The sequence below is a fragment of the Bubalus kerabau genome, chromosome 1, assembly GCF_029407905.1.
Source record: "Bubalus kerabau isolate K-KA32 ecotype Philippines breed swamp buffalo chromosome 1, PCC_UOA_SB_1v2, whole genome shotgun sequence".
Classification (NCBI taxonomy): Eukaryota; Metazoa; Chordata; class Mammalia; order Artiodactyla; family Bovidae; genus Bubalus; species Bubalus kerabau.
In genome coordinates this window covers 91430757-91457665 of record NC_073624.1, presented here as the reverse complement: position 1 = coordinate 91457665, position 26909 = coordinate 91430757, and the positions used below count along the sequence as shown (strand labels likewise).

The window sequence follows — 26909 nt, the reverse complement described above, 5'->3', positions numbered from 1 at the left end:
AAATGGTGTTCTGTTCAGGATAACATTTAAGATCACAGCTAACAGCAACCAGTGAAGAAAAATAAGTAAAGGGAATCCAAACCAGAAAAGAAGAAATTAAACCATCACTGCTTGCAGATGACATGAGAGTATACATAGAAGACCCTAAAGATGCTACCAGAAAACTACTGGAACTCATCAATGAATTTGGTAAAGTTGCAGGTTACAAAATCAATACACAGAAATCTGTTGCATTTCTATACATTAGCAATGAAAGATCAGAAAGAGAAGTTCAAGAAGCAATTCCATTTACCATCACATCAAAAAGAATAGAATCAGTTCAGTTCAGTTGCTCAGTCATGTCCGACTCTTTGTGACTCCAAAGACTGCAGCACGCCAAGCTTCCCTGTCCATCACCAACTCCTGGAGCCTACTCAAACTCATGTCTATCACTTCAGTGATGCCATCCAACCATCTCATCCTCTGTTGTCCCCTCCTCCTCCTGCCTTCAATCTTTCCCAGCATTAAGGTTTTTTTTCCAATGAGTTGGTTCTTCGCATCAGGTGGCCAAAGTATTGGAGTTTCAGCATTAGCATCATTCCTTCCAAAGAACACCCAGGACTGATCTCCTTTAGAATGGACTGGTTGGATCTCCTTGCAGTCCAAGGGACTCTCAAGAGTCTTCTCCAACACCACAGTTCAAAAGCATCAATTCTTTGGCGCTCAGCTTTCTTCACAGTCCAACTCTCATATCCATACATGACTACTGGAAAAACCATAGCCTTAACTAGATGGACCTTTGTTGGTAAAATAATGTCTCTGCTTTTTAATATGCTGTTTAGGTTGGTCATAGCTTTTCTTCCAAGGAGCAAGCATCTTTTAATTTCATGACAGCAGTCACCATCTGCAGCGATTTTGAAGCCCCCCAAAATAAAGTCTTTCTCTGTTTCCATTGTTTCCCTATCTATTCGCCATGAAGTGATGGGACTGGATGCCATGATCTTAGTTTTCTGAATGTTGAGTTTTAAGCCAACTTTTTCATTCTCCTCTTTCACTTTCATCAAGAGGCTCTTTAGTTCTTGTTCACTTTCTGCCATAAGGATGGTGTCATCTGCATATGTGAGGTTATTTATATGGAATATTATTGAGCCATAAAAAGGAATGCATTTGAGTCAATTCTAATGAAGTGGATGAACATAGAGCCTATTATAGAGTGAAGTCAGAAAGAGAAAAACAGGTATCGTATACTAATGCATATATATGGAATCTAGAAAAATGGTACTGATGAAATTATTTGCAGGGCAGGAGTAGAGACACAGACATAGTGAACAGACTTATGGACACAGTGTGGCAGGCAGTGGTGGGGGGGTGAGGAGAGGGTGGGAGAGAGGTATGGAGAGAGTAACATGGAAAGTTACATTACCATATGTAAAATAGATAGCCAATGGGAATTTTCTGTATGACTCAGGGAACTCAAACCAGGACTCTGTAACAACCTAGAAGGGTGGTATGGGGAGGAAGATTCAGGAGGGAGGTATACGTATGGCTGACTCACACTGACATTTGGCAGAAACCAACACAATTATGTAATTACCTTAAATTTAAAAATAAACTTAAAATTAAAAAAGGAGAGGATTAAAAACAACAAAAAAAAGATTCCATCACTCAGGATGAGCCTTAGAGAGCATCACTGGCTGCCCTTGGCCTTTGTAAGGCTTAGTAAAATTGGCCTGGTGTAGGGATGGAGAAGCCTTTAGTGGCCAGAGGACTGCCAGAAATTGTGATGAGGAGGCAATGGAGCAGAAGATGCTGAGCTGGGAATGAGGGGAATGGGTTTAAATGATTGACACTGTGGACTCTGGCAAGGAACACTAGACTCTCACTCTCAAAAAAAAAAAAAAAAAGGCAAAAATGTGAGACAGAAGTACTGTACCTGTGCAGAACAAGTTCACGGAACAGAACAGACCAGACCAGACCAATCGTACAGAGGATACTGGGTTATTTATAGATTCTACCTCCTCAGCATGAACACTAGGTCATATTAGCTACATTCTTCCATATACTCTGACAACAGTTTTACAAGGAGCAAGGGAAGGATAATACCGTTTGAAATACTGAAAAGAGACTGTTAAACCAGAAGAAACTAAACTATCTTAATGAAATAATTAAACTATTGGATCTAAAATTTTACCAGATTAGATTAACATTTATTTTCTTCTCTATTAATGGGTAGTACAGGTGTGTATGTGTAGAAAAAAATGGAGAATGAGAACACAGGGAATATAGCCAGTATTTTATGATAATTATTAATGGAGTATAACTTTTAAAAGTTGTGAACCACTATATATCTGTAGCTTATATAATATATCAACTATACATCCATATAATATTTTTAATTAAAGTAAAAAATAAATAGGAGCTTTCTTTCAAGGAAAAAAATGTGATACATATATACAATGGAATATTACTCAGCCAAAGGAATAAGGCCATTTTCAGCAACATGATGGACCCAGAGATTGTCATACTGAGTGAAGTAAGACAGAAGGAGAAATATCCTATGACATCCTTTATATATGGAATCTAAAAAGAAATGATACAAATGAACTTACTTACAAAACAGAAAGAGACTCATAGACTTAGAAAATAAGCTTATTGTTGGGGGGGGGAGGGACATTTAGGGAGTTTGGGAAGGTCATGTACACAATACTATATTCAAAATGGATAACCAACAAGGACCTATTGTATAGCACATGGAACTCCACTCAAAGTTTTTGTGCCAGCCTGGATGGGAGAGGGCTTTGGGGGAGAATGGATACATGTATATGTACAGCTGAGTCCCTTCATGGTTCACCTGAATCCACTGCAACACTGTTTATCGGCTTTACCCATATACAAAATAAGAAGTTTAAAGTTAGAAAAAAAATAACAAATATTTTTTTAAAAAAAGATCATACAGCTAGTCAATACATAACTGGCAATTTTTAGAACATTATACTAAATGAAACATTATACTAAGTGAACATTATCCAGTCACAGAAAGACAATCCTGTGAGACTGTCTCATATGACATATATGAAATACCTGTCCACTAATATGAATAAATACCTTTCCACTTATATGAAATATCTAAAGCATTCAAATTCAACAGAAAGCAGAATGGGAGTTGTCAGGGTTAGGGGAGGGGGAACTGGGAAGTTTTTCAATGGATATAGAGTTGTAGTTATGCAAAAAGAAAAATCTGTAGATACCTGCTGCATAACAATGCAGTTGACACTGAACCATAAGTTTTAAAATAACTGGGATTTGAAATCAGGCCTGAATCAAAAAGCTATGTTTAGCAATTATGTAGTCACTGCTGCTTACTTTCAATAATTTTATCTTCAGTCAAAGAACATTTCCTTTCTCTGATTTACACAGGTCCCCCTCTTCCGTATGACAGGGTAGTTAACCATTGGCTAGCATTTGCTTTGCCTGAAGCTGTCAAACACAAGAACTTTTTCTTGGAGGACTGGTACACAGCTATGGTAGCAAATTCAAAATGGAGTCATCAATCCAAGAGATTTAGTGGAGAACCAAACACTGGTCAGAGAAACAGGCAAGAGGGATCTGAGAGAAATAATTTTGGCTGTTTAAAAGACAGAATTCATGATGACATGATTGAAAAGTGCTTTTGCTATTAACAGAAAAAGTCTGCCATGGAAGAAGTTTGAAAGAAAAAATATTTAATGTTATAATTTGAAGTTAAGTATTTTTGAAACCATTTGGTGTCATTTCAGGGGCTCTGAAGAGCTCTGGTACCAGTCCTTTATATCTCAGCACAGAAAAAGAATTCAGCAAGAGACAAAGTGATAGATAAGAAGTGATTTATTAAAATTGAATGCTTGTGAGGCTTATGAGCAGATGGAAAAAAGGATGCCATGCCCCAAGAGCTTACTGGGCTAGTTTTATAATTAAAGGAAAAGTGGGCAGGAAGAGCAGAACTTCGTTGTCTTTGAGTAGACATCACGCTTCCATCATCAGCTTCAGCTCCAGGTTGAGCAGGGGGGTTTTCTTGTCCCTACATGGTCAAGTTAGGTGCACAAATTAATGTTTTTTATGTGTGCAGAGAGCATGTCCTAGGGATCATTAACTTACTGAGCTCACTGGGCAGCATGTGATTCTGATGTCACCATTGTTTTATTATTTTGGGGCATATCTCTTGCTTCTGTTGCATGATTCTGTTGCTAAACAAGCCTGCTTGGTTTTGTGGTTAAGTAAACCTGCTTTCTTAAGTAATTATTAACCTACAAGGATCTCTCATACTACTTCTACTTACAATCCCCTAATGGGATTAACTATTCAATCATCTACTTTATCCTTTTACTCCGTACCTATCATCTTTTCCTCAATTTTTCTGGAGTAAAATGGAGCTAATGGTAGCTCAGATGGTAAAGAATCTGTCTACAATGCAGGAGATCTGAGTTCGAATCCTGGGTCGGGACGATCCCCCAAAAAAGGGAATGCCAATCCATTCCGGTATTCTTGCCTGGAAAATCCCATGGACAAAGGAGCCTGGCAGACTATAGTCCATGGGGTTGCAAAGAGTCAGACAGAACTGAGTGACTAACACTTCAGTCAGTTCAGTTCAGTCGCTCAGTCATGTCCAACTCTTTGCGATCCCATGAATCGCAGCACGCCAGGCCTCCCTGTCCATCAACTCCAGGAGTTCACTGGAGTGTCCTGGAGTGTCCAACTCCAGGAGTTCACTCAAACTCACGTCCATGGAGTTGGTGATGCCATCCAGCCATCTCATCCTGTCATCCCCTTCTCCTCCAGCCCCCAATCCCTCCCAGCATCAGAGTCCTTTCTAATGAGTCAACTCTTCACATGAGGTGGCCAAAGTACTGGAGTTTCAGCTTTAGCATCAATCCTTCCAAAGAACACCCAGGGCTGATCTCCTTTAGAATGGACTGGTTGGATCTCCTTGCAGTCCAAGGGACTCTCAAGAGTCTTCTCCAACACCACAGTTCAAAAGCATTAATTCTTTGGTGCTCAGCTTTCTTCACAGTCCAACTCTCACATCCATACATGACCACAGGAAAAACCATAGCCTTGACTAGATGGACCTTTGTTGGTAAAGTAATGTCTCTGCATTTCAATATGCTATCTAGGTTGGTCATAACTTTCCTTCCAAGGAATAAGCATCTTTTAATTTCATGGCTGCAGTCACCATCTGCAATGATTTTGGAGCCCAAAAAAATAAAGTCTGACACTGTTTCCACTGTTTCCCCATCTATTTCCCATGAAGTGATGGGACCAGATGCCATGATCTTAGTTTTCTGAATGTTGAGCTTTAAGCCAACGTTTTCACTCTCCTCTCTCACTTAATGCTATTTATAGGCAGTATATGGCAGAGGAAGGCTTGCAGTAAAAGAAAATACTTCTGAGAATGAAGTAGAATCAAAGTGGGAAAAGCCATGTCTAGAAATGACAAAACTCAAAATATTTTTTATAAAAGACAAAAGGGTCTAATATTACTCAAATATAATCAAGGTGAATTGACTGTTCGAGGAAAACAAGAACAATGAAATTATATTTGATTTTAAAATCTACATTTACAAGTGGTGTAGTGTAGGGCAAACTACCTAATCTCCCAAGCCTCAGTTTATTATAGGTTGTAGTGACCATTTGTTTGACAAACACTCATTTACTAGGGCCAGGACTACAGTAGGTAGGTGCGAAGGACACAAAAAGCATAGACGGTATTGTTCCTACTCTCAACTTCACATAATGCAATAAATATTATGAGGAAACCTACTGAATGTTTTCTATGTGCCCGGTACTACTATAACTGCTTATAACTTATCAAATCACTTAATCCTTTTCAGAAACTAAAACGTATGTACTGCATGCCATTTATAACAGGTACAGAGAAGTTAAGTATCTTGCCTGCTAAGTTGCTTCAGTCGTGTCCGACTCTGTGCGACCCCACAGACGGCAGCCCACCAGGCTCCTGAGTCCCTGGGATTCTCCAGGCAACCCACACTAGGAACAAACAATCCTCAAACTTGGAGTAGGGATATAGCTTGACAGTGGACAGGAATTTAAAAATCTGTGCATGCGCAGGATGGTAGTGGAAGTTTTCCACACGGAAGGAGCAGTTTTAGTTCATCCGGTCATACAGTGGGGTTAAGATAGTACCACTTTTTCGGGTTGTGCCGATTGAATAGTGTAGTTAAGAGTCAGCGATGTGGTAAGCACTAAATTATTAATAAAATGAAATTATTAATTTATTTTATTCCTTTAAATTGGTTCAGCGTGGCGAATCATTAGTGTTTTCGAGGATTTAACTACGCGTTTAAGCTTTTCAAATGGGTAATTTATACTGCTACCAACGAATTCAAGAGCTTCCGGTGGCTGTATGTTACGATATACGATAGGGCTACTCGCTTTGATTACTTTTTTCAGTTTTTGACACTCTTACCCATTTTCTCTGTCAAGTTCTCTATCCGCCTCATTTTGTACAGCCACCACCGTCACAAGCGAAATTCTCCGAGAAACCGCCGCGCGGCGCGAGGGCGGGAGCCCCATCCACCCACAGCCTTTGCCTCGCTCCCTCGCTCAGGGCGCGAAGGCTTAAAATAGTTCTCGCGAGAAGAGACATTTTTTTTTTGAAGGCGCGCTCCTAACCCCACCTTGCCCCTCCAGTGTCACATGACTGGCGCCTGCGTCCTAGAACCAAGGTTTTTCTGATCGCCTACTGGCTGTTAACTCGGGGGCAGGCTGACCAGCGGTCCATTCCGGAAGTAGATCCTTTAGCACTTCCTCCCCGGAAGCGTGTCACAACCTAGCCGTCCGGCCTTTGCGGAAGTTCGTCACGTCGCAGTTGCCCCCGCACAGCGGATGTGTGTCGCCGCTTAGGTGACGCTGAGAAGTGCTTGCAGCCGTCGCCGCTGCCTTCTGGTTGAAGCACTATGGAGGGAGAGAGGAAGAACAACAATAAACGGTGGTATTTTACTCGAGAACAACTGGAAAATAGCCCGTCTCGTCGTTTTGGCTTGGATCCAGATAAAGAACTTTCTAATCGCCAGCAGGCGGCCAATCTGCTCCAGGACATGGGCCAACGTCTCAACGTGTATCCTTGCGGCCTAGGCCTTCGGCCTTGGAGTCAGTCCCGCCCTGCTCTGCTTCCAGTCTTCAAGGTCTGTTAGACGAGAAGAGGGTGGGCAGAGACTGGGTGTCTAGTTAGGAGAGCCTACGATGGGCAAAAGTTAAGTGTTCGCGAGAGGGAAGCGAGGCGGAGTTAATTTCCCGCTCGCTCACCCGTGCCACCAGCCTTGGTGGGAATGCGTTTCCTTCCCACTTTGTATTTTAAAGTAGTAGTAGTCCCATTTCGGTGTGTTGTGATCTTCTGTTCTGGTGACTTTGAGATTCTGCTTTTCTGTTATGCCCAAAGTGCCTAGTGGAGGTTTCACTGTTGATGGCTGCCTTCTTAAACTTACTGTGTAAAGAGAGTTTTGAGAAATTTCAGTGCCTGAAGGTCTTATTAAAAGGGTGGCCTAGAATTAATACCCCAGCTTTGGCTTAAAATCCATTCCTTCCCCTTACTGGTTGTTTAAGACTGGTTTATAAAATGAGATGATACCTCTTGAATTTGATTTCTATGCCCAGCAAAATATTTGGCACTTATATGTTCAAAAAGTAGTTACTGTTACGAGTTTTACAGTATTTCAGAGGAAGGAACGATGTCAGTTTAGTTTGTAGGCAGGTAGACTTACAGATCTAATGTTCTGAAAAATCTTTTATGAAATTCTGGGGTTTTAAGTTACTCAAAATGTTAATGTATATTCGTTTTCTCATATTTAAACGATTTAGTGGGATTTTTTTCCCCCTTTAAGTGTTTTGGTCAGAAAGCCTACTCATTTTGTAGCACAGAAAGCTGTAGTTTTGAAGTTCTTTCCACTTAGGAAGTAAAAATTTGTTTTTGGGTGCAACTTCCATTTAAATGTGTTGCTGGCTGTATGTTTAAGGTTGTCCGCACTTGAAAAAAGGTGTCTTTGGGGCAATGTAAGGGTGAGGAGTGGGAGGTACAAACTACTGGGTGTGAGGTAGACTACAAGGATGTATTTTACAACAAGAGGAATATAGCCAATATTCTGTAGAAATTGGAAATGAACATAATCTTTAAAAATTGTGTTAAAAATTAAAATAGAAATTTTTCTTTTCAGTGAATATCAAATAATTCATTAAATACCAAGGTGTTTCTGGTCCCAGGGATCACCTTATGAGAAGGTTTGGTTGCCAGAGGGAAGTAGAACTGAAAAGTTAATTGCTGGAGCTTAGAAGATGAGGAGATTAGTGGAAACATACCTAGGAGGAAATCAGTCCTGAATGTTCGTTAGAAGGACTGGTGCTGAAGCTGAAGCTCCAATACTTTGGTCACCTGATGAGAAGAACTGACTCATTTGAAAAGACCCTGATGCTGGGAAAGATTGAAGGCAGGAGGAGAAGGGGACGACAGAGGATGAGATGGCTGGATGGCATCACTGACTCAGTGGACATGAGTGTGAGCGAGCTCCGGGAGATGGTAAAAGGGAAGCCTGGTGACACAACTGAAGAGCAACCTAGGGGGCAGATCAGGGAGGGCTTGAGAAGATGAGATAAGCAGAAGCATACCTAGAGGACAGATCAGGCAGGGTGTTGTAAATCAGTGTGAAGAGGGATTCTGTGCTAATGGATCACCTTGGCAGGATTTTCAGTAGACAGGTGACAGGTTTAGGTCTTAAATAGTTTTGTTTGTATTCCTTCTGGATCCACACATATTGAGACCTTGTTTATTAATTCAGCAAGTTTATAGTGAATACCTGTTTCATAGAAGGCATTGTGTTAAGTGTCAGTAGTTTGATGAAAACAGATTTGCTTTTTAATTCTGAGAGGCAAGTATGATATCCTTTTTTAAAATTGAAGAACTACAATTATTGATTTCCAACATTGTGTTAGTTTCTGGTGTACAGCAAAGTGATTTAGTTATACGTATATATAAATATCCTTTTCCATTATGGTTTTCTACAGGATATTGAATATAGTTCCCTATGCTGTTATCTGTTTGGTTTTATATATATATATATATATATATATATAGTTGTTTGTATACTAATGCCAGGCTCCTAATTTATTCTCTCCTGCCCTCTTCTTTGCTAACTATAGTTTGTTTTCTATGTCTGTGAGTCTGTTTCATAAATAAGTTCATTTGTGTCATTTTAGGTTCCACATAAAAGTGCTATCATATGGTATTTGTCTTTCTCTTTCTGACTTCACTAAGTATGATAATCTCTAGGTCCATCCATGTGGCTACAAAGGGCATTATTTCTTTCTTTTTTATGGCTGAGTAATAACTCCATTGTGTATATGCACCACATCTTCTTTATCCATTCATCTGTCCATGGACCTTTAGGTTGTTTCCACGCCTTGGCTTTTGTAAATAGTGCTGCTGTGAACATTAGGGTGCATGTATCTTTTTGAATTGGAAGAATTTTCTATGAATATATGCCTAGGAGTGGGATTGCTTGATCATATGGCAACTCTGTGTTTAGTTTTTTTGAGGAACCTCCATACTGTTTTTCATAGTGGCAGCATCAGTTTACATTCCCACCAATAGGGTAGAGAACTCCCTTTCTCCACACCCCAAAGAGGTAAGTATGATTTTCATTTAAGAGCGTCTACTGTGCTTGGCTGCATGGTCCTTTTGGGGGCATATAGAGATTGTATTTTGGGGGATTGTACTGTCTGTTTTGGGACCTTAACTTGAACGTTTTAGCTCACAATTGACTATCAACACTGCTATAGTGTACATGCATCGATTCTACATGATTCAGTCCTTTACACAGTTCCATCGAAATGTAAGTATAATTTTTTATATGGTATAATTCTTTTGTGATTAATTTCAACTTCATCTTTCTTTTGTGGTTGATCTTTGCTGCTCAACTGGGGTTTGAAGTTTAGAATTTAGTATTGATCGCTTTCATTATAATCACACTGCTATTCTGAATCCAGCCTTCTAGTTTTCCTGTTTAGTGTCTAGCTACTTGTTTAGCTTTAGTGCATTCTTAGAGTAGGTGGATTCTCTAATAGATCATTGAACACTTAGAGTTAACATTTTTGGTTTGGGAGAGTAGTGTTAAAGGGGAAACTAACTTAAGTGTAACTTTTGAACTGGTTAATAATATGGGCACAGGAAAACAAGTGAATGTTAGTCATTTACATTTTCTAAAAATCTTTGAAAAGAGTCCAATCAGTGTCTGGTTGGAAGGGGAAGGTACATTATGTGATGACTGGGTGATGACTTTTAAGAGGAGAAAAATAAAATAATAGTAATAAAGGGATTTTTTTTTTCTGGACAGAATTGTAAATAATGCTATTTTCAGTTTTGCTACCTGAAATGGTCCTATTTAACATTATTGTAAATGACTTGGAAGCAAGTGCATAGTGATATTCCAATTGCAGGTAAGAATATATTTGTTTAATAAAATCACAAGATAATAGGGCTGAACTTGATGAATACTTCATGTGGATTTATGAGTCAAATATTTCATTTTTTTTTTAAGAAAAGGTTATGTTCTGAGGTAAGGTGTTTCAGACTACCCTTAGGATAATAGGGTTTGAATTCTCTTTTTTATGCCATAGGAAAAGAAATTGAAAAGCAAGATATTAGTGGACTCATTATTGGGAATAATTGTACAGGAAACCCTTGAGATTTGTGGATTAAATATTCCCAATTTTTGCAGATTGTTCAGTCATTTTGGCTGTTTCCTATCTTTAACCCCTCTACCTCCTCTGATTGCCAGGAACACATTCTTCTTAAGAGAGAGAAGCATTTATTGAGGCTGTCTGATAGCTCTAGAAGAGAAAGTAGTGGATAAAAAATGGTATTTGAAGAGGAAGTCTGTTGCTGTCTTGCCCATTCTAAAAGTTTTCTACATTTCTTTTATTATGGTAAAGATTTGAAATCCACGGTGAAATACATCTCACATCAATTTGTCCACTCTATGCATGTGTGTGTATTTATATGTGTGCGTGTGTGTGTGTGTGTATGTATGGGCTTCCCTGATGGCTCAGTGGTAAGGAATCCACCTGCCAATGCAGGAGATGCAGTTTCAGTCCCTGGGTCAGGAAGATCCCTGGAGAAGGAAATGGCAACCCATTCCAGTATTCTTGCCTGGGAAATCTCACGGACAGAGGAGCCTGGCTGGCTACAGTCCATGGGGTCAGGAAAGAATCGGACACTACTCAGTGACTAAACAGCAATGTGTGTGGGTGTGTTTCTCTTGCTTTACCTTTTAAATTACATCTTGTCTTATTTTCTATTTATTTATCTTAGCAAGGACGGAGACTCACTTTTTTGTGTATCCTCTAAAGCACCTTCAGTAAACTTAATGAATGAATGATCTGGTAATTATCCAATATAGAGATATTTTTTTGGATTTCAGTACCTTTTCGAGAATCCAGTGATTCTCTTAATTTGGGGTTATTGATCCTCTTTAGAGAACTGATTTAGGAACATTCTGGAATTAATGGATGAAACATATGACTCCTGTAGGATGTTAATTCTAAGGGTTTAGCTGTGGTAAGTCCAAATTCAAATTTAAGGGGATTTAGTACATTGTGGCATTGATATATAGTATATCCTGTGAAGTGCTCATACATTTTTCTTGTTAATTTTTTCTTATTACAAAGGTAATAAATGCTTGTGGTAAAAATTAATACAAGCATGTGTAATGTAGAAAGTAAAAGCTCATCTGTAATCCCTTCAAAAGTAACTTTTGATAAACATTTCGACAGTAATGTCTCAGGCCTTTTTTTGTGCCTGTAGTACCAGCATTTATGTATTTCTATAAAAATCACTTGTTACTATACTACTCTTATGCAATTGCCTTTTATCACTTAACAGTATTTATGTACTGGGCATTTTCTTGTTATTTTAAATGGCCACATAGTATTTGAGTAGTTCCTATAATTTATTTTACCAGCTTTTGATTGGTGGATGTTTGGGTGGTTTATAGTTTATTGTACTATAAATAATTTATATAAAATAGTCCGGTACACATGACTGTTCTATAAGTTCCTATAGATGGAATTGTGTCCAAGGGTCTGCATTTAAAAGATTTTTGTTGTGTCTGTTTGCTCTACTGAAGGATTATATCAGCATACATTGTTTCCAGCACTGTGGAAGACTGTTCTTTTCTCTCCATCCTCACTAATAACAAATACTCATTATTTCAGGAAATATTATTTGTCAAGTACAGAAGGGATAGAGTGGTGAGCAAGATAGTGGGAGTCCTATTTTCTGAATTTACATTTCTTCAGTTAGTGAAGTTGAACTTCTTATGCCTGTTGGTCATTGTTCTTCTTGTGAAATTGAAGAATTGACTTAAAAATTCTAGTGAGGTGGATGAAACTGGAGCCTATTATACAGAGTGAAGTAAGCCAGAAAGAAAAACACCAATACAGTATACTAACGCGTATATATGGAATTTAGAAAGATGGTAACAATGAGCCTGTATACAAGATAACAAAAGAGACACTGATATATAGAACAGTCTTTTGGACTCTGTGGGAGAGGGAGAGGGTGGGATGATTTGGGAGAATGGCATTGAAACATGTATAATATATATGAAACGAGTCGCCAGTCCAGGTTCGATGCACAATACTGGATGCTTGGGGCTGGTGCACTGGGACGACCCAGAGGGATGGTACGGGGAGGGAGGAGGGAGCAGGGTTCAGGAGAAAAAAAAAATTTTTTTCTGTTGATTCTTTATGCCCCTATTTTATTTTGATTTTTTCATCTATCACAGCTATGTGCCATGTGCCGTGAATACTTTTCTTGTTTTGTTGTAACTCTTTTATAGTGTTTCGGAGCCTAAAGCTCTTGCCTTTTTAAAAAAAAAATTTAAAAATCTTTATTGAGGTATAACATAAAGCATGGGCTTCCCTGGTGGCTCAGTAAAGAATCCACCTGCCAATGCAGGAGATGTGGGTTCAATCCCTGGGGCAGGAAGATCCCCTGGAGAAGGAAATGTCAACCCACTCCAGTATTCTTGCCTGGAAAATCCCATGGACAGAGGAGCTTGGCAGGCTATAGTCCATGGGGTCACACAAGAGTCAGACAGGACTTAGCAACTGAACAACAATAGCAGCAACATAAAGCACTCAAGTCTGAGGTGCAGCACAGTTGTTTTTTGCATTTTATTTATACATAACCTCCACCCAGAACAAGATACAGTGTATTTCTAATACCTTTGAAGAGAACTTACCTTTTGATTGCATACATTGTATTCCTTTAGTGGACAGGATTAAATGACTGGTTTATTTTTACTTAAATCCTGGCATTGCATTCTTTCTTTGAGAAGAAATTAAGCCTTACTATAGTCCATGGGGTTGTAAAGAGTTGGACATGACTGAGCGACTGAACTGAACTGAATTGAATTTCTATATATACTATTTTAAATGTTTTCAAGTGGGGGAATGTAAAAGTAAAGGTGAGCAACTTGATGTGTGTGTATTTATGTTGCATTTTCTAACATTTGATTCACAGGTGTTGTGATAGCTGACAAATTTGGGTGTATATTACTCTCATTAACTGACTCTTAAAAGGTCAAGTTTAGTATTTCAAATCCTGATGCTGTGAAAGTGCTGCACTCAATATGTCAGCAAATTTGGAACACTCAGCAGTGGCCACAGGACTGGAAAAGGTCAGTTTTCATTCCAATCCCAAAGAAAGGCAGTGCCAAAGAATGCTCAAACTCCTGCACAATTGCACTCATCTCAAATGCTAGTAAAGTAATGCTCAGAATTCTCCAAACCAGGCTTCAGCAATACGTGAACCATGAACTTCCAGATGTTCAAGTTGGTTTTAGAAAAGGCAGAGGAACCAGAGATCAAATTGCCAACATCCGCTGGATCATCGAAAAAGCAAGAGAGTTCCAGAAAAACATCTACTTCTGATTTACTGACTATTCCAAAGCCTTTGACTGTGTGGATCACAATAAACTGTGGAAAATTCTGAGAGATGGGAATACCAGACCACCTGACCTGCCTCTTGAGAAACCTGTATGCAGGCCAGGAAGCAACAGTTAGAACTGGACATGGAACAACAGACTGGTTCCAAATAGGAAAAGGAATATGTCAAGGCTGTATATTGTCACCCTGCTTATTTAACTTATATGCAGAGTACATCATGAGAAATGCTAGGCTGGAGGAAGCACAAGCTGGAATCAAGATTGCCGGGAGAAATATCAATAACCTCAGATATGCAGATGACACTACCCTTATGGCAGAAAGTGAAGAAGAACTCAAGAGCCTCTTGATGAAAGTGAAAGAGGAGAGTGAAAAAGTTGGCGTAAAACTCAACATTCAGAAAACGAAGATCATGGCATCTGGTCCCATCACTTCATGGCAAATAGATGGGGGAACAGTAGCTGACTTTATTTTTTTAGACATCCGGTCTCATCATTTCATGGCAAATAGATGGGGAAACAGTGGAAACAGTGGCTGACTTTATATTTTTGGGCTCCAAAATCACTGCAGATGGTGATTGCAGCCATGAAATTGAAAGACGCTTACTCCTTGGAAGGAAATACGCTGTCCAGCCTAGACAGCATATTAAAAAGCAGAGACATTACTTTGCCAACAAAGGTCCGTCTAGTCAAGGCTATACTTTTTCCAGTAGTCATGTATGGGTGTGAGAGTTGGACTGTAAAGAAAGCTGAGCGCAGAAGAATTGATACTTTTGAACTGTGGTGTTGGAGAAGACTCTTGAGAGTCCCTTGGACTGCAAGGAGATCCAGCCAGTCCATCCTAAAGGAAATCAGTCCTAAATATTCATTGGAAGGACTGATGTTGAAGCTGAAACTCCAATATTTTGGCCACCTGATGCAAAGATCTGACTCATTTGAAAAGACCCTGATGTTGGAAACAATTGAAGGCAGGAGGAGAAGGGGACAACAGGGGATGAGATGGTTGGATGCCATCACCGACTCAATGGACATGAGTTTGGGTAAACTCCGGGAATTGGTGATGGACAGGGAGGCCTGGCGTGCTGTGGTTCATGGGGTTGCAAAGAGTTGGACACGACTGAGGGACTGAACTGAACTGAGTGGTTAAGAGGATGATCTCTTGAGTCAGGCACATCTCAATTTGGATCCTTGCTGCACTGCCTACAGCTCTTTGGCCTTGGGCAAGTTACCTTGGGCCTCAGTTTTCTCATCTCTTTGGAGTCAAAAATGCTGCCTACCTCATAGGATATAGGTGAATAAATTTGCAGAATGCCTGCACATAGCAAGTATTAGCTGGCATTATTACTGTTTATAATATGGAAAAAATCTTACACTCTTAACTTGGCATAAGAATTCCTTTTGAAACTACTTTTGATAGGAAAATACTTTGATAAACTAGCTTGGTGTATGATTGCGTGAGGAGCAATGAGTATATGGTTGATTGCACAAAAATTAGGTTGAAATTTATCTGTTGCAGTCTTTCACTTAACTGAGATAGTGCCTTGTTAGACATTGTTTTTATTATATATATACATAAATATATGTTAGATTCTTTCAAGTGTATTTTTAGATCCTTGAAGGCAAAGTTGTAGGCATAATATCTTAGTATTGCCTTTTTTTTTTTTTTTAGTATTGCCTTTGAGTTACCTTTTTCCTTTTCCCCTTTGTCCAATCAGTTATAAAGTCCTATTAATTAATATAATGGTACTGTTCTGTTTTTCTCACCCTATAAATATGTATTTTTATCATAAAATTAAAGAGGACAAATTAAAGGAGGTAATTATTTCTCTGTAACTCTGATCTTCAGAGATAATCCTATTAACCTTTTGGCGTATATTTCCACTAGAATTTTTTTCTCTTCGTGCAGTTTCATATATATATATATATATATATATATATATTTACTGAAAACCTATTCATTTTTCCAAGGTGAAAACTGCATCTCTTTTTTACTTTATTTCTACTGCTAGTGCCTATTCTAAACTTTGTTTCTTAGTGCTTGTATTAGTAAAATTTTCTCTTAGAAAAAGTAACTTAATGTATCTATCTTTTTTCCTTTTAGTCCCATCTACCACTGGATTAATCTTTATAATTATTTCTTAAACTCTACATTTTTCCCCCAAAATGTTTAATGTCACTCTCTTCTTAAAAATCTTTTGTGACCTATATCCTTTTATTTATATCCTTTACTCAATGTACTGTTCAAAATGTGCTTGATGCCCTAATTTCTCATGTCTTTGTTCACACCCCTTTTCCTCTGGTTTTTCTTTGTTTTAAGGTCTAGTAGAATATTTGTAGCAAGCTCCATATACAACTGCAACAGATATAAAGGAAGAGGATTATTATTCTGAATTGAATTTGTAGAGAAAAATCTTTTCACAAAGTAATACAAATAAATATTAGAATTCTTATCAGTTATACTCAGTAAATAAATATTTCACTTCTATAAAATTATTTATTGTTTTCTTTAACTTCTGGTGAATTCTGTCTAGTTCATGCCATTGCTGTGTTTGATTCACTGACATATTCTTGTTAAGATTCTAGAGAAGTTCTGCTTCCTGAGATTTCCCAAATCACCAGGGTATGTTTATGTCCTGTTCCAGTTTCTTTTTTAGCATCTGAGTTTTCTGTCTTCTTGTGTATTGGCTTGACTTTTTTTTTGGCCTCACAGCATGGCTTGTGGGATCTTAGTTCCCCAAACAGGGATTGAACCTGGGGTCCCAGCAGTGAGAGCACTAATTAAAGTTTTGTGCTCTTCTCCATATGTAAGTATAATTGAGATAATATGCATACGATAGAATTCCTTCTTTTGATGTACAATTCACTGGTTCTTGGTATATTCAGAGGTCAGCAACCATCACCATGATCTAATTTCAGAACATGTACATCACCCCAGAAAGAAACCCCTCATACTTCAGCAGTCACTTCCATTTCTCTTTTCCCAGCCCCTGGCAACACTTGCTGATTCTGGACATTTCAATTTACTCCTTGTTTTGCCGAGAGTTTTACTTTCGTTTTAGGTTTGAAGAATTCGTTAACAAAAGAAACCACTCTTTACCACAAATAAACAAATTCAATTTTCTTATAGAAGGGTATTTGACTTAATTTAAATATACAATCATTAAAAAACAACAACAACAACAATAGAGAGAAGTAACAGAATTGGGCCGACAGCCTATATCCAGACTTGAACAGCACTGGCCAGTCTCTTGTTAACAGCAATCTGGATCCCCAGTTGGAAGGATCCTGGGTGGTACGTCCATCCCACAGGTGAGACTTCAAATTGCAATTTTGGGGGCTCCTGTTTGTAATCTCAGGCCGTAAACTGATATCATCAGTTTGTGTGCAAAAAATCAGCTCTTGTGAGAATGGAACATTGTAAATATCATCTCCGCATAGTTTTTGGTGACTGATAATAAAAATAATTTTAAAAGATTACTTCAAAAAGATGCAGCTCTAGTTTTATTTTAATTTTACAATGCTGTTTGTTTTATCTTCCTGAGTCTTAAGAATTTTTAGATGGGTAAGAGAGGCTGGCCAGGCCCTCAGGAGCTTAGGGATTTCAAGTCCTATTCCCTTTTTTCTCTAAAGTGCCGACTGACCTGATGGTAACACTTGATGTGCTTGTAGGCAGGCATGTAGTCCAGGCAGTGTCTGGGCAAGGTCAGAAGTGGGTCAGAGGCCTGCTCCCCTATTTCTGAAGCCTGAACAAGACTCATCCTTACTAGTTGACCTCAGAATTGTTTAGGCTGAAAGAGCATAGGAATAAGGCAGAGTAACATGAACAGTCTCTTTAATTCTATAAGTCAAATAACAGTTCCAGATAGTCAATAGAAATAAAGTGATCATAGAAATATGTAATGGGTTAAGCAGTGCAGAAAAGAATCTTTGAGCAGTAGGGGAGTTAGTAAAGAAAAAGACCCACCATGAATGAGAAGTACGTTTTTGTACATCAACTCCTACATCCATTAAGTTATTGGCAGTTACAGTAGTAACAACAAAATGCTCTATTAAGGTATGATTGTATTTATCTATGAAATTTTATAACTCTTTGATTCCTTGCAAAATCTTTCATAAAGGTTTTAAGGGGAAGCTAATACTGGGAACAGAGAGAGTAAGGAATAGGATTTGAGTCCACTATACCTAAGTTCTCATGGAGGAAAAGTAATAGGTGGTCCCCTTCCAATATAAATGATCAATATGTGTTAGGCATCTGGAAAAAGGGTTCCTAACTGAAACGTAGAAGTTAGTTTCTACATAACTGGTTACAATACATACAAGTTGAGGGGCTATTTTAAAAAACATGGGATTTAGGGAAGATAGTCCATTCACAATACTTGATTAAGTTCTGTAATAAGTAGGGTTCCCAAATGTGAGATGTTGGTCCACTTAGCAGTCTCTTGGTAGCCTTATTATAGTCTATCAGTAAGTGGTGCAATTATTAAAGTCCAAACAATTCCCAGTAAAATGCCACAACTAATACTCTCCCCCAGATACAATGAGTAACACATGAAATTGGTGTAATGTAGTAGACAGATAAATTTTGTCCATAGAAAGCCAAAGTTAAGAAAGAACAGGCCTTGTTTGCAAGGCAGGTGAAGTTATCCTGAGTTTGGGTCTGGCTCCTATTTCTCCATCTGAAGATTCCCCAACATTTTTTGTCATGTTCTTTTCTTAACTGTAGCAGATAATCAGAAGTTGAGGTATGAATAACAATCCACATTACAGTAAGGCTCAAAGAAGAGTCTTTTCTTGAGAATAACAGTATGTTAATGGCACATATTTCTATTTTTCCTGTCTGGAGATTATATGACGATATCCTTCCCCTGTGCAGTCATATCAGCAGCAGGTATGGGAGGATGGTTAGGCTGCTTCACCCAGATTTTAGCTTCAATAGTATGTATTTCATTTGTGGACCCAAACCCTCTATCACCTCTGACCGTTAGTAAGGTGGGAGGTTCTCCGTTTTGTACTTTGTCAGTTACAAACGGAAGAATCAGCAATTGACAACTTGATTATGTTTATTAATAAGTAGATCATCCTTTTCCTCATTTAGTAAAATTACTCGAATTTCTCCTTGGTAGTCTAGGTCTGTAACTGCCCCACAGACACAATCCATGTTAATGTTAAACTGAAGCATTCTTGGATTAATTCAAAGTGTCTGGGAGACATTTTAATTGCAATACCAGTTGAAATAGCACATACCAATCCTTTAGTAAGTCTGTGTTCAGATGTAGGTGACAAATCCAGTCTGGAGGCCTCAGGAGTAGCTCAGAAAGGAGCGAGTGCTCCTGGGCTGATTTTCTAATTCTAGCTGTCTCAGGATGGAAGTCTGTTTTATGAATCTGTACGTTCAGAATAGTCATCCTCATCAAAGGAGTTTCTAATTCTCCTATAGGTCTGTTATTTAAAATATTGAGGGCAGTATTTAAATTAGTCCTTCAGTTTTTATAAGAACCCTCTCCAAGTTTAATTAATTGCTATTTAAGCCGATCATTCGTTCTTTTAGTCAAGCCAGCATCTTGAGGATAATAAAATATGAAAAATCCATTGTACATTATATTCCTGGACAAACTCTTGTATTAACTTACTTTAAAATGTGACCCATTGTCACTCTGAATTTGAAGTGGAACACCATAATATAGATTAATTATCTCTAGTGTTTTAATGGAGAAGGCAATGGCACCTCACTCCAGTACTCTTGCCTGGAAAATCCCACGGACAGAGGAGCCTGGTAGGCTGCAGTCCATGGGGTCGCTAAGAGTCGGACACGACTGAGCGACTTAACTTTCACTTTTCACTTTCATGCATTGGAGAAGGAAATGGCAATCCACTCCAGTGTTCTTGCCTGGAGAATCCCAGGGACAGGGGAGCCTGGTGGCTGCCGTCTGTGGGGTCACACAGAGTCGGACACAACTGAAGCGACTTAGCATAGCATAGCATAGCATAGTGTTTTAATAGTATTACTCTGATTGGCTTTCCCCAAGGGAATGGCCACTAAATACCCAGAATAGGTGTCCACAGCCGTACACACACATTGGCATCCTTCTTCCCAAATTAATGGACCAATATAATCAGTTTGCTGTATTTGCCCAGGCAGCTTGCCATGTGCCACTTGTCCTTTACTGGTTGTGGCAAGCTTCTATGCTTAATTGTTGACAAAGTGGACATTGTAAAATAACAAATTTAATGAGATCTATAGTGAAAGAAATACCTTGATCCTGAGCCCACCTGTAGGTTGTTGTTTCTCCCAAATGGCCACATTTTTGGTGTGCACATGAAGTTGAACATTTTAAGTTGCTGGAGTCTGGATCAATTTCTGCTGCTTGAATTCAGGTTTGTTCATTTCTAATAGAGTTATACCATTATTTCCTAGAATTTGGGACACTGAGCATCTACATGAAAGACTGAAACAGTAGTAGTTTGAACAGTTTCCCAAATGTCAGACCATAATTCCTTTCCCCATATAGCTCTTAGGAGTGAATTCGCCAGTTATTCTTTACGCTTAGGGGAAGCCAAGTGGCCAATCTGTTCGTTGGCTACTGACCAAGAATCTGTATAAATATGACATTCTGTTAAATTTTCTTGTTTTAGAGCCTGACATACTGTATATAATTCAGCAAATTGACTGTTCTTAGTATGACTGTTTCCGGCCTCTGGAAATTTCCTGTTCTAGAAACCCAAGGGCTCTATTTTGTTTTTTTCCATAAGCTCCAATTGGCATATAGTTCATTGATTGATACAGGTTATTTTATGTCACAGGGTATCTGCTCTCCATCCAAAGATAGATTACTGAGATAAGCTTTAGAAAAATTAAGTTAAATGTCTTAGCAATAAAATTTAACAGCAAGGAGCTATCTGGGAAGTAAGTCTTGGTCAACATAAATCTCAGTTAACAAAACTAGAATTTACTATTAAGTGAAACAATTTTTTGTTAAGGCGTTAACCTAGCTAGGGTTAATGATTAGTCCCATCAAACAAAAAAATGAGGTTTGGAGCTGAGAAAAGTCAAGCAGCCATCTTGGATTTCCCAGTCCCCTGACTGATTTATAGCCTTTGTTTACCCGTTTTAAATTCCTTGATTTAGAAGTAGACAGTTGCCATGTTCTAAGAACATCAGGATAGCAAAAGTCTGACAAGGATTAATTATTTGTAGAAGCAAAACGAGCTTGTCTGTGTGTGCCACAATCTTCATAGATCATTGTGAAATATTCATTTACCAAAGTTGCAAAAGATTTTAAAAACAAATATAAATCACTTAAAACCAGTGAAATTCTCATAGTCTTGTTATCAAAAGCCACATCCCAAGAAAGCTGTTCTCTTAACGAGAAAACCAAGTTCCAGTCTAATACAGGCTTACTGTTAATAACAAAATTTGTTTATCTCTTAATAGTTAATTTAATCTTCAAGATTTCTGTAAATCTTGAAGAGGTGATATTTTTACAAAGTTGTTATTCAGTCGCTAAGTCATGTCTGACTCTTTGCCACCCCATGGACTGCAGCATGCCAGACTTCACTGTCCTTCACTATCTCCCTGAGTTTGCTCAGACTCATGTCCATTGAGTCAGTGATGCCATCCAACCACCTCATCCTCTGTCTCACCCTTCTCCTCTTGCCGTCAGTGTTTCCCAGCATCAGGGTCTTTTACAGTGAGTTGGCTCTTCGCATCAAGTGGCCAAAGTGTTGGAGTTTCAGCTTCAGTATCAGTCCTTCCAGTGAATATTCAGGGTTGATTTCCTTTAGGATTAACTGGTTTGATTTTGTTGTCCAAAGGACTCTGAAGAGTTTTCTCAGCACCAGTTCGAAAGCATCAATTCTTTGGTGCTCAGCCTTCTTTATGGTCCAACTCTCACATCCCTACATGACTCCTGGAAAAACCATGGTGTGTGTGTGTTAGTCACTCAGTTGTGTCCAACTCTGCAACCCCATGGACTGTAGCCCACCAGCCTCCTCTGTCCATGGCATTCTCCAGGCAAGAATACTGGAGTGCGTTGCCATTCCCTTTACAGGGGATCTTCCCAACCCAGGAATCGAACTCAGGTCTCCTGCATTGCGGGCAGATTCTTTACCATTAGCACCACCAGACCTACTATGGAAAAACCATAGCTTTGACCGTACAGACCTTTGTTGGTAAAATGATGTCTCTGCTTTTTAATACACTGTCTAGGTTTATCATAGCTATTCTTCCAAGGAGCAAGTGTCTTTTAATTGTTTTTACAAAGCCATCAGAATAAAGCCATAACTAAAATGACAAAAGACTTTATTTAATAATTTTATTTATTTTTTGGCTGTGCTGGGTCTTCATTGCTGTGTGGGCTTTATATTAGTTGTGGCGAGTGGGGGCTACTCGCTAGTTGTGGTGCACAGGCTTCTCATTGTGGTGGCTTCTCTTGTTGTGAAGCAAGGGCTCTAGAGCCTGCTGGCTTCAGCAGTTGCAGCGCTAGCGCTCAGTAGTTGCCATTCCGACTCTAGAGCACAGGCTCGATGGCTGTGGTGCACGGGCTTAGTTGCTGTGTGGCACGTGGGATCTTCCAGACCAGAGATGGACTTCAAGTCTCCTGCTTTGGTAGGTGGATTCTTTACCACTGAGTCACCAGCAAAGCCCTATTATGTTAGGGAGACTTTCCTAAAGCATAATTATTCTTAATAAAGTTTAATTTAAAAGCTCTTATCTCATTTACATTTTCTTTCCTTAAAAATTTCTTCACATTGAGTTACTTTCCTTGCTGACAAATTTGTAAAGGAAACAGCAAGATTTTATTTAGCTTACATTAAGCCTAGGCACAGTGAACGTATTCTACTGATTATTATATGATGACTCTAAGACATATTAGACATATTAGACATATAAGACATATTAAGACATCTATACTGATTAACTCAACAGACTTAAACCATCTTCAATAGCAGATATCGGCTTCGTACTAAATATTTCCCAGATCCTGTGGTCCTAAACTTTATCTTGGCCAGTTTTCTAGATATTTAGCTTTAATTTGTAAGCACTTACTTTTAAGTCAGTTAACTGAGCTCATTTACAAGTTAACCTTAGCAGTGTTATCCAAGGACAAAGACACATACTGAGACAGACACATATATCCAGACAGGCGGTGGTTTCAGTTTCTGTTTGAGATTTAAAATGTCTCTTGGTCTCTTTTCCCCCTGTCATTTCCTGAGAATGAACTTCTTTTTGTTAACCTTGCCGTGCTCCTTTCGATATTTAACTCGTGCAGCCTTTACAGCAGCTTTTTCAGCTACCAACTGGAAAACGGACACTTGGTCAGCTAAAATGTAGTTTTGGCATTATAATGTGGACAACCAACCTTGCAGGTCGCATAATTCTTTCTCCAGTTTTGACTTCTTTTCAACCAGTTTTAATTTGGCTTCTTCAGCCTTATGGTAGGCAGAGAGGATCCAGCCTCTCTGATCCATCATGGTACATTCTTGTTCTTTCTCACTTGGCAAGAGCCGCAAACATTCAATAACTTTTAAAGGTTCAGCCCTCTTTAATTTGGGGTCCCAATTCTCACACAGTCCAGTGGATATGTCCCATTCAGTAGCCAACAAGAAGTAAGGCAGATCTTCCCATCTGGAAATAAAGACTTCATTAATCTTAATGTCTTTCTTCTTAAAGAGTGGCATTTTGCTTCACAAATCCTGCTCACAGCGCCAATTTATGTTTTGCCAAAAGTTTTACTTTCGTTTTAGGTTCGAAGGATTCATTAACAAAAGAAACCACTCGTTACACACAAATAAACAATTTCATTTTTTTATAGAAGATTATTTGACTTAATTTCAATATACAGTCATTAAAAGAAAAGAAATAGAAGTGTAACAGTGTATACATCACCAAATTGGGCTGACAACCTACATCCAGACTTGAACAGCCGTGAGAAGTTAACAGCAATCTGGAGGCCCAGTTGGAAAAGATCAGGGTGGTACATCTACCCCACGGGTGAGACTTCAGATGGCAGTTTTGGGGGCTCCTGCTTATTATAGTACTATGCTGTAAACTGATGTCTTCATCAGTTTGCTAGCAAAAAAGAGGCTCTGGTTTTACTTTACAATGCTGTTGATTTCATCTTGTTAGTCATAAGACTTAGACCCTGGAGGTGGGACTGGGCTGGCCAGGTCCTTAGGGGCTTAGAGATTTCAAGTCACATTCCCTTTCTCTAAAGTGCCTCTTGACTTGCTGGTAACGGTTGGTGTCCTTGCCAGGCAGACATGTAGTCCAGGCAGAGTCTGGGCAAGGTCAGAAGTCGCTCAGAGGCCTGCTGCCCTACTTCTGAAGTCTGAACAAGACTGGTGGTGGTGGTTTAGCTGCTAAGTCATGTCTGACTGAGCCCGCCAGGCTCCTCTGTCCATGGGATTTCCCAGGCATGAATCCTGGAGTGGGTTGCCATTTCCTTCTCCAGAACAAGAGAACAAGGTTACCTCTATTTTAATTTCCCTAACAATCCTTTAAAAAAAAGTATATAGAGTACTTTGATAAAACTTAATCTCATTTTAAATAGAAAGCTGTCTACTTAACGTCTAGTGGCTACTTGAAAGTAGCTTTTAATGAGAGTTCATTGAAGGATTGATTTAGGAAGTGGGCTTGGGTTAATGGATAGGAGAGGGGAAGATATTGTAAATAGAAGGGAAGGCATAACAGGAGGTGATGAAAATTGAGGTAAGCAAAGAAGTTGGTTTAAAACTTAGTTCTTTTTTAGAACTACCTTGCTCTAGAAATAAATAATAAAAGTGATTTATTTTCTCTTCATCCAGTCTGTGGCTCCAGCAGCCTTATTTTTAGCAGCCAAAGTAGAGGAGCAGCCAAAAAAATTGGAACACGTCATCAAGGTAGCACACACTTGTCTCCATCCACAGGAATCACTTCCTGATACCAGGAGTGAGGTAGGGGGTTGATTAATTGCATACATCTGTTTTTCTTAATTTATTTTGATCATAACTTAGTTTTACAACTTTGATTTACTGAAATCTCAACGGGGACTGTTAAAGGAACTTTTAGTGTTTGTTTTTTCCTTAAAACATAGAAATTTTATGGTAAAAGTTAATTGTATTTTTTCTGGTAAAATTGGAAAGTGCATAAAAAGAAGAAAATATATTAACTAAGTATAATTTGTACCACAGATATATAAATGAACCAGTATTTCCAGCTTCTTTTCTATAAGTAGCTGTACATGTATATATTTTATACCTACTTTTTTCACTTACTGTATGTCAAATATTTCCCCATCAATTCTCCACTTTCTTTAAATATTGATACAGAATTTCATCATGTACATACATATATTTTAACCATTATCTCTTAAGATAATTTCCAGCTTTTTACTGGAAATATCTCTATGGAGAACATTATTTTTGTTAGTGAATTTTTAAAAAATGGATCCTGTCATTTTTGTGCTTAACTTTTTAACAAATTCAAGTATGCTCATCTCCCCTTCTCCTAGGAGAATACTGTTGATTATAATTCAGATACATATTCTTCTACCCCTTTATCCTTTGTGTCTACATATAGCTTCCCCTGCCTCCCCCCTTCCATCTTTCCTTGACCTTATGAAGAAGGGAAACTCTCCTGGCTTTAGAATTCAGTGACTGGGGAGCAATGAGTTTGAGGAAAAACTACAGATTTCTGTACCAGGTTATTTGTTTGTTACAGTGGATGCACGTCAGAGAGAAGTGGAATTGTGGAATCACAGCTCCTAGTTATATCAGTCAAGTGTTTAAAATAGCAGTGTCTTGACTTCATTTTCTCTCTGGGCTGCACCAGAGTAGTTTTGTTGAAAAGTTGTTGGTCTGAACTTTTATTTATGTTTAAGACTACTAACTGCGATTGGTCCGTAGAATTGACCAAATAACAAAATTTTATTGAAATAAAAAGTAAAATCCCAACTTTTTTTTCTTTAAAGTATATTTACATGACTTCTCACCTGAGTCTGTCTTATGAGGTGACTCGGAGAAGATACTTTCTTCATTATGTGGAAAGGAGAGCTACTGTAGGTTAAGTCCTTATTGGACTCACTAGAGATCATAAAGTTCAGTGGAAAGTTAGCAGCAACATAAGTCTCTTAACTCTTGGCTCAAGCTTCATTCTCCTAGAGCTCTATACCAGTGCTGTCCGATAAAAATATAAGGGAAGTCACATGTGTAATTAAAATTTTTAAGGTTTTCATTAAGCTTTTATTTTAAATTTTTATTTAAATTTAAGATTAATTTAACATATTTTATATAGCATTTTAACTCCAAAATATAGTCATTTCAGCATAGAGTCAATTTTAAAACATTATTAATGAAGTGTTTTTTAACATTATTTTTTAACTAAGTCTTTAAAATTCATTGTGTATTCTACATTCATAGCACATTTCGGGTGCTTGATGGCCATGTACGAATAGTGGCTACAGTAATGGCTGTACAAATCTGAGGGATTTTTGTTTGTTCCATTTTCTTGTGAACTCCTCTGTGAATTTTAAAAATCTAGCATTACTCTAAAAGGAAAGTTTAACAGGAATCAAATGTTTGAGATAGTGTACAGTACTGTGAGAAGGCTGTGCAGTGTGTTTTGATGATGTTAAAAAAAAATGCATGTTAATATTTTAATTTAAAAAAGTTTTTAATCTGTATCATATGAACATTATAACCTAAAATGTCAGTCTGAAAATTAACCAGATATCTGGTGTTTATTCTGTAGCCCTTTATAAATAAAGTGACATCTTTTGCTGTACCACTTATTTATCTATTTCTTTTTTTAAAGGAGAATCTGTTAGGGATAAGGATTAATTTCAGTTCCTACTTTCCCTCATAACTGCACCCTTGCCTTTTGTGGCTTTGGTTTCCTTTGGAGGTTGTTATGGTAGAATTGTCTACCCTTTATGTTATATACTGTGTCTTTTTGGGGAATAA

The 26909-nt window shown here is 38.4% G+C and overlaps 1 protein-coding gene across 2 annotated transcripts in view; it reads left to right on the top strand.

Annotated features, from left to right (window-relative positions):
- Positions 1-6783: 6783 nt before the first annotated feature.
- The window catches only part of CCNT1 (cyclin T1), a 39577-nt gene continuing 19451 nt past the window's right edge, over positions 6784-26909 (top strand). For both annotated transcript variants that reach the window (XR_008714955.1, XM_055582387.1), the window contains exons 1-3: positions 6784-7093; positions 9776-9857; positions 24774-24902. Coding sequence is in view for 1 of the 2 variants with exons in the window: in XM_055582387.1 (XP_055438362.1) it covers positions 6933-7093; positions 9776-9857; positions 24774-24902 (372 nt within the window). In the remaining variant the exon portion in view is untranslated. The remainder of the gene's footprint in view (positions 7094-9775; positions 9858-24773; positions 24903-26909) is intronic.